The 8,801-nt window shown below is 51.3% G+C and overlaps 1 protein-coding gene across 2 annotated transcripts in view; it reads right to left on the bottom strand.

Moving 5' to 3' along the window:
- Positions 1-8,801, bottom strand: part of BCL11A (BCL11 transcription factor A) — a 73,118-nt gene that overhangs the window by 7,668 nt on the left and 56,649 nt on the right. The window contains exon 3 of one of the 2 annotated variants that reach the window (XM_059828498.1): positions 40-1,767. In XM_059828498.1, coding sequence (XP_059684481.1) covers positions 40-1,767 — 1,728 coding nt within the window. Of the gene's footprint in view, positions 1,768-8,801 lie in introns of both variants that reach the window. The other variant, XM_059828497.1, reaches the window with a different exon arrangement.

The following is an 8,801-nucleotide window of genomic DNA, read 5'->3' as shown; positions in this document are numbered from 1 at the left end:
GATTACTACAGTTCTTGAAGACCTTCCCACAGTACTCACAAGTGTCGCTGCGTCTGCCCTCTTTTGAGCTGGGCCTGCCAGGGCCCGGGCCACTAATATGGGGGGTGCTCCCTCCGCTTCCCGTGCCGCTGCGGCCTGAGATCCCTCCGTCCAGCTCGCCCGGCGGCGTGGAGAAGCGCAGGCTGCCGTTCTCCGAGGAGTGCTCGGAGGAGGAGGCGAAGGGCGATTGTCGGGAGTCGCCGAAGCTGAGGAAGGGGTCCTTCAGCTGCCGGGAGGCGGCGTAGCCCGCCAGCCACTGGGAGTAAACGTTCTCGGTGTTGGGCATGGCGGCGGCCGGCAGGTCGAACTCCTTCTCCAGCTTGATGCGTTTGGAGAAGGGGCTCAGGGAGCTGGGGCTACCCAGCAGCAGCTTTTTGGACAGGCCTCCCGAGGCGGACTCCCCCGGGGAGCAGCCCCGGCCGTTCACCGCCCCCTCGTCGATGCGGTCGGACTCGCCGGCCACCGAGTCTTCGTCGCAAGTGTCCCTGTGCACCTCGGGCTCGGGGAGGTGGCCCCGCTTGTGTTTCTCCCCCAGGACCTGGTGGAAGGCCTCGCTGAAGTGCTGCATGGAGCTCAGGACCATGCCCTGCATGACGTCCGGCATCGACCGGCCCTCCTCGCCGGCCCGCGAGTTGTTCTCGTGGTGGCGGGCTGCCTCCAGGCTCATCCCAAAGCCGTAGTCCGGCCTGTCGCTCTCGTTCAAGTCCTCCTCCTCTTCCTCCTCCTCCTCCTCCTCCTCCTCCTCCTCTTCCTCCTCTTCCTCATCCCCGTTCTCGGGGATCATGTTGGGGTCATTCTCGCTCTTGAACTTGGCCACCACGGACTTGAGGGCGCTGCTGGCGCTGCCCACCAGGTCGCTGGTGCCCGGCTCGGGGGAGCTGGCGGTGGAAAGCCCGTCGTCCGACTTGACCGTCATGGGGGAGGACTTGTGCATGTGGGTCTTCATGTGGCGCTTCAGCTTGCTGGCCTGCGTGCAGGCGTGGTCGCAGAGGTTGCACTTGTAGGGCTTCTCCCCGGTGTGGCTCCGGCGGTGGACCACCAGGTTGCTCTGAAACTTGAAGGTCTTCCCGCAGAACTCGCAGGACTTGGACTTCATGGGCGGCTGGGAGGGAGGAGGAGCGGACTGCAGAGGAGGAAGGGGCGGCGTGGCCAGGAACGGGGGCTTGCTGCCGGGCTGGAAGGGCTGCAGCAACCTTTGCATAGGGCTGGGCCGGCTCGGGGACAAGGGCGGGCTGGAGGTGTTGCCGGCCAGCTCCCGCAGCCTCCGGGAGAAATCCATAGCGGGGGGCTCCATCGCCATGGGGTTCAGTCGCAGCACCCTGTCAAAGGCACTAGGGTGATGGGTGGCCAGAGCCATTTCTTCCGCACCCAGGCGCTCAATGCGATGCGGATCCAAATGGTGCCTCGGGGGAGGGCTAAAGAGGGGCGGCGTGGGTGGGAAACGCCCTTCTCCCAGCCCCGACGCCTCCCTCGAGACCGAGCCGGGTATTCTGAGCAGGTTAAAAGGGTTATTGTCTGCAATGTGAATCCCGTGGAGAGGTGGCTGGGAAGGGCACTCTGCACCTAGTCCTGTTGGGATACCAACCCGTGGCGTCAGGGGGCTGCCGTGCTCGCTTTCTAGGTAGATCCGTAAGCCGTGCGTGTTCTGTGCGTGCTGCAAGAGGAACCAGGCGCTGTTGAAAGGCTGTTTACAAGTCGTACACGTGTAGCTGCTGGGCTCGTCTTTACCTGCAAAATAACACAACAAGCAGCGTCAATCTCCGGCCGCCCACCGGCGGGCGAGAGCTCGCCTCCCCGCCTAAGCTCCTCTCCGCCGGGACGCTCAGCCGGGAGCTGGGGAAGGGACGGCCCAGCTCAGGCGCAGGCAGGGGACGGGGGACGGGAGGAGGCGAGGGGTGCGACGGGGAGGTCCACACCCACCCGAAACGCGCCCACCTCCTCCCGCCATCCCCAGCCCCGGGTTCAAAACGGAACCCTGGCAGCAACCGCAGCAAAAAAAGCTATTAAAAAAAAAAAGGTGATTAAATCAACTGATGCCAGCTATGACTCGGCAGACTTTATGCTGCAAGAGGCTGCTAACATTTAAATTGGGGAGAAGATAGACAGATAGATAGATAGATAGAGATAGACAGATATAGATAGATAGATAGACAGATAGATAGATATAGATATAGATAGATAGACAGATAGATATAGATAGATAGATAGACAGACAGACAGATAGATAGATAGATAGATAATAAATAAATAAATCCCCTTCTGAAAAGCACTCCAGAAAACCACGTACGTCAGTTCAAAGCAGCAACCCAAAGCATCACAAGTGCTAGCAACCTGGGCAATGTCACGTTATTAGCCTCCTCCTTATTTTGAGAGTCTAACAATGTGTACAAAATTAGGCAGCACCTCCTGCTCCTTAGCAGAGATTCGAGTCTGGGGGGAAAAAAAAAAAGTTGAAAAATAAAATTAAATACAATAGTGTGCGGGACAAGGAGAGGGGAAGGCAGAGAGAGCAGCGGCTCTGCCAGGGAAAGAGCTGGAGGGTGGCCAGGAGGTCTGGCCGAGCGCCCTGCCGGAGCCGCATTATTTCTCTCGTACTGAAAAGAAGCTGAGGATGGTAAATGCCACTTTGGCAAGTAGCGAGCTAACTCTATTTCATGATAATTTATTTTTGGAGATAACACGGACATTATAAAAGAGCAACCAACTAATAAATAACTAAACAAAGAGCCGGCTAATAATGACAGCAGAAAGCAGCCCCTTCTAATATATGGCAAAACAAGGGGGATGAATAACTTTTTGAGGGCCGCCCGCGAGGGAAGAGTGGCGTGAGATATGGTGAAGGTGAGTGCGCTTTTATCGATTACTGTAATTTTGTGAATAATTCACTTCCACCCCTCTAAGGATGTTTTTTACTAAACGGTGGTAAACTGAAACCGGAGCTAAGAGGAGGAGAAAAATTCATTTCCAGCCCTGCCCAGCGGTTCGCGTAGAGCTGCTGTTGAGTGATATTAAAAAAAAAAAACACCCCGCTCTTGAGGTTTGAATAAACCACAGGAGCCCTGCAAAGACATGAGTGCTTGGGGTGGTACCTGCCAGCACCACCTACTCCTGCCCTGACCCGACATCCACGTTACGAGGCATCTGCTCCGTAGGCACGGCTCCTGGGTAAACCTCTTTACGTGCTGCACTGAGAGCTGCCCCCATTACATTTCCCCTGTTTGCCCAATATGAAGAAAAGGAAGAGGAAAAACAAATGAGGCAGATTTGGAAAGAAAACATCGCTTTTTCTGCGCCCATCTTGTTTCCCCGTCTCACTTGGGAGGAGGGGGAAAAAAGCTTCGTATGGGCATTTTCGTTCTCCGGCGAGCTGAACGGTGATTTGGGGGTAGGAGGGGCAGGCAGCCCAGCCCGCAGCGCCGGCTCCCTCGCAGCTTTCCTCCCTGCCTCCCAGCTCCGCGGTTATTCTACCTTTGGCCTGACAAGCTGAATCGGGCGAGTAAAAAGAGGCTCGACCGTCTACAGCCGGCATTTAACACTTTAACCACTTTAAAAGCCCTTGGAATAATAGTTAACGTTTCATCCTGAAGCCGGTGTCGGAATAAAATGCATTGCAGTGTTTAGTATGTGCCAGGCATGCCAGCGCAGATAAATACTTAAATCTGCTGAAATTAGAGGGAAATTCAATTGGACTTTCACATTCCTATGCTCATTTGTGAGCTAGGGAAAAAATCTTAAATGGGAAAATTCCATCTTGCTTCGCCGTAATGAAGTGGAAGTTTTTAACACCACGGTAGGAGCTAACAATGTAACGCTACCTCGCCTCTCTACCTTATAGATCAGGTCAGAGAAAATAGCATTTTATCTTATAATGAGGATACAACATCTAGCGTTCGCTACCACATTTTAGTATTCCCATCAACTAGATATTCTAGATCATAAGGGCAGCTCGTGTAATCATAATGTCAATGAGAAGGGCTGTTACGACTGAGACTAAAGATTACATGGAAAAAGCTGCTTTGAAACTGGTAATTATTACCAGTCCACTAATAGCAAATGATGCATTACAGTTTCACCGTATAATCTGTATTTCACTCAGCTCCTGCCAGTACGGCCTTATTATATTACAGCGCTCACAAATTCTAAATTCCTAAACTAAAGTCATCAATAAATGTGTTACTTGCCATAATTTGCAAAATTACTTTGTTCACAACATCTTCGACTGTTATAAAGACTGGAATTGATTTCCTGCATGGCAAAATTAGGGCTACATTGATTTAGTGGAGTGTAAAATGTAGTATTATTCTTCATTTTCTTGCCTGAAAAACAAGTTTTCAATTCACTATCCGCGTTTGGTAATCAAGATAATAATTTAAATTTAAAATCATGTTTATGTACAAGACTTCCCTAAACAACCCACCATTTTCAAGGGAGCAAAGTAAAACCAGGCAATAAAATAAGGCAGCGAAACAGTTAAAATCCACCTCCTGCTTTGAAGAGACACGATTTCTAATTTGTCTATTAGTGCTTGATTAATTATGAAGGCTATTGACTGACCATATCACCACCTAGAGATACGTTCCAGTCTGATGCAGCCTTGCCAAACTGCAAGAATTATGGCACTAATCCACGCGTTGCCCGCCAGCAGCGAGACGGGTCCTTAGACCGCCACGGCAACCCCCGGTTTTGGAAGGGACTCGCCTTTCCTTCCTCCCGTCCCACCACCATGCTTTTTGGTACGGCGTTCGGGTCCCCCAAAAAGCCGGATGGGATTGTAGGACCTGAAGGCTGTGGATCCACTGATGTCTCCCAGCTATGGGCCAGCCTCTGCATCTACACGGGCTTCCCAGCTAAAGCATCCAGGGATGATGCTGGGATGACCCAGCAGGGAGATGCAGTAGCCGGTGCTGGCCAAGGACAGAACTGGAGAAGGTCCCACAGGACTCTTTGTGCCTCATCATCTGCCGGGACAACGTGATGGGACGTGTTAGCCAAAGCAGCGTTGCGACACCATCGGAGCTTTCGGCTGATTTCCAAGAGGCTGGTGGGAATCCCTCCGATCGAGGTGAGAAGAGGGTCACTGCCAAACCAGCCCTCCTCGGCCACCAGCAGCGGGGCTGGAGTCCGTGGCCTTGGCTGCTTCGCATCGGGGAATTTAAGGGCAAAAGGGACCACCAGCTCTCACCCTCTGACCTTTCCTGCATTACGTGTCGCTCAGTTGTCCTCTGCCATGACCAACACGATGTCTTTGGGTAAAGTGGAACCTCCTCCAGCCCCGCGAACAGTCTTTAGGGCAAAGCACGAAATCCCAGTGAAAACCATTCAAACCAGCTCAGAAGACAAGAAAAGCACCCACTGCTTGCCACCGCAGTGGGTTCCCACAGCTAACCACACTCACAGACGGGTATGGGGGTCCACCTGAATTTCTCTGGCTCCAACCTCTACCCGTTCTCTTCTTCTGTTGAGGGTTTTTTTGGCTGACACGCTGAAAAACCCCTTAGTACGCAATGTGCCCCCACATGCACACCAAGGGTACTTGTGCACCCTGAAATCAGGGCACGCTTCAAAATATGGGTTTTTTTCCATCCTGAAACCACCCCTCCATCCTCCTCCACTACTCAAGGACCAGCCTAGCCCTTCTCAGCCCAGCATCATGCTGGGAAGGAGTTGGTTTTCCACTAAGCCTCCCGCAGAGCTGCTGCCTTCTGGGGTACCACATCCTGGATCTGTACGCACGGCCCCGATTCCCCTCTTCTAGCCAGGCACCATGGCAGGTTGTACCCAGCCGTGCTCTCAACACACGCTGCCTGACAGTCTTTACAAACCACGCCATAAACCCGTCCCTGTTGCTCTTCATCCATCCACCCGCCTTTGCTTTACCCACAACGCTGATCAGTCGCAACTGCATATTCATTTCTAAATGCTAACCACCACTGCAGCTCCCACCAGCCCCTGCTGACCTCTCCCATCCACCGATGCTTCTCCAGCTAAGCCCCTGCATTCCCAAATCTGTTGGCCGGCTCTTAATGAACCGTGCTAGCGATACCGCCCAGCGCTCGGTCTTCCTACACACAATGTCACGAAGCGCCGCGTCCAACGCCTTGCAGAGTCTATTTCATCCACATTTATCAACCAAAGTTGTCATCTGGAAGAATGAAATCAGGTTTATTTGACAAGATCTATATTCCATAAATCTAAGTTGAGTGGCATGAATTGTATTTCTATCTTTTAATTCTTTATCAGTTGAATCTTGTATCGTCTCTTCAATAATTTTGCCCAGTAGAGATAAGCAAAGAGTTGCCAGCTCTCCCACGGTTACCCCGACCAGCTCTTGACGGCATTTTCCCAGTCCGTAAGCTTTATTAAAAACCAGCATCACGTGCCAACTCTTTAGGAATTCTTGGGTGCAAGTTGTCAGGGCCTTTTCATCTAAAAATATTTATCTCCATTGGACCTTGTATAAAATCCTCCTTGGCTACTAATGAGCTAGAAAAAACGTCATCACCCGCCTATGATACAGAAACATAACACTGCTGCCTTCCAGGTCTACAGCAGACATATTTATTAAAAATTTCTACCTTACTGCTTCTCCCATCCATCACTTCTAGGGTTTCTCTTTTCTCCAGGACCCCGAGAAGCTCTCCTCTTCTGCCTATCCGTGGCAGGCATGAGTTTTCCTTGGCACCTTCAGCTCCCCTGCCCAGTTCTCTACCCATCATGGTTTCTCACTGCGATTGATTGCTATCTATTTTCCATTTTTTTAATTGTCATTTATTGATTTTTTTAATATCTAATTGCTGTTCTCATCTCACCACTGAAGCGGGTGAAGTGGGTTTTGGATTTGGGCCAAAGTTGCCCTCTCCTTCCTGGACAGCTCATCAACTCTTTACAAATAGCTTCCAATTACCATTCGCATTTTTGCCCGTACATTTTTCCTCCCACTCAATTTTACTGCTCATTTTCTTCGTATTTGGGAAATTACCCCTTTAGGAGAATTACATGGGGATAACATGTACCAAATACAAACGCGGGGCCAATATGAAACCCGACTGGCCTCACCCAGTGAAGTCTCACCCACCATTAGGTATTTATTCCTTTTCTACAGCCTGGCCAGCAAAGGACTAGTGACAGGGCACGGCATTTCACCACAGCGCAAATGTTTAGTGTTTCTCAAGTTACTGGCTCCTGCCGAAAAAAGAAGCAGCAGAACAGCTCTTGCCTGCCATGCCCCTAAAAGAAGTGATTAAACCAGTGACACACGAGTGACAGATTTAACTTCTGATCCGAAAAATGTTAACAAATGAGTGGGATGGATATTGGCATTTCAGTGCCTTTAAGGGCAGTTGGCACAATTACGCAGTAAAGTATGAAGAGATGGCTGCTTTCAGCATTAAGGGGCTTTTTTTATATTCAAAAAAGCTGGTTCTTCTGTACTGCGCTCACAGATACACCCGGCACGCTCAAAGGTCGAGTCGAAGCAAGCCAACATCTCCAGGCACAATATCGCTGGCTCCAAGCAAGACCCACAGCCATGTCCACAGCCACCAGCAGCAAAGCCAGACAAGATGCTGGGGAGAAGACCAGCTGGGAGGAGAAGCTGTCAGCTAGATGCCACTGCTGGGGGGGGTGGGTGGGAAAAAAAAAGGGTTTCTGGAGCTAGGCATACAAGTTCAGGCATTGCCAAGTGAGTAATGGAATAATCTGCATGCGTGTGCCAATGTGCTTTGGAAGAGCTTCCTTCGTTTCTCAAAAGTCAGGGCTGGATCCAGGAAAGCTGCTCGCCGGACACACCAGCGCTTTACAGAAGAGCAACGCTGAAACACCACGTGCAGCATCCTCTCGGTGCCCCTGTCCGACACAGGCAGCCCCCAGCGCAGGACCTTCTTCGGGAAGGACCACCAGACTAAGAGTGAGATAGCAATATAACGTGTGTTATACCGCAGGGCATCGTACGGGCTGCACACAAACAGGCAGTATTAGAGACACCCCGGTTTTCCCAGTGTTTTCACAAACAAAACGGCGGCGTAAGCAGTGACTGCGTACGTGCCAATGGTGTTTGCGAGGATTTCATTCACAGCTGCAGATTTACTCCCTCAGAGACATCCCCGTGCCAGAGACATCTCCGTGCAGACCAGGATTTGGCCCTCACTGCCCGGACGGTCCAGCCCTTGCTCTCGGCAGCACCTCTCCGCAAGCCAGCACCACCACCCTCGGTGGCTTAGCTCCTGTGTTCTCCTTCACCTTCCCCAAAAAATCCACACCTGTAAGCAAAGCCAAGGCGTCTTCACCGGGCTACCTGCACCTACAGGGCACGAACAGACCTTCTGCTATCAAACGGCAGAGAATGAAAGTTAAAAGCGACTCAAACACCTGCAACCTGCAGTAAGCACCCCCCTCTCTTCTGCTCGCCTCCAAACAATTATCGGAGGAACAGCCTGAGCCAAACCCAGGAACTTCTTTATTCAGCTTTAATGTCAACTGACTGCTTGATTTTTGGACTGATAAATTCGGAGCTGTTATGGTATTTAAAGGGGGGAAGAAAAAAAATGGAGTTAATTGTTACCACTTGTACTTGATTCAGTTCTTCTCCATCTGGCTTGTCAAATATCTCTTTTTTTTCACTCTCTCTCTCTCTTTTGGAAATCCGTACTGTTGAAATTCCTTTCAACTGAAAACTAGAGAAGTGAAACGGTTGGGACACAGGAAGCGTCGCAGGGCCGGGAGATAAGTGGGTCCACTCCACGCCTGCAGCAGCCCACTTCTCC

Source organism: Gavia stellata, chromosome 23, assembly GCF_030936135.1.
Source record: "Gavia stellata isolate bGavSte3 chromosome 23, bGavSte3.hap2, whole genome shotgun sequence".
Taxonomy (NCBI): Eukaryota; Metazoa; Chordata; class Aves; order Gaviiformes; family Gaviidae; genus Gavia; species Gavia stellata.
The sequence above is the reverse complement of the archived record's forward strand: the minus strand, read 5'-3'. Positions and strand labels throughout refer to the sequence as shown.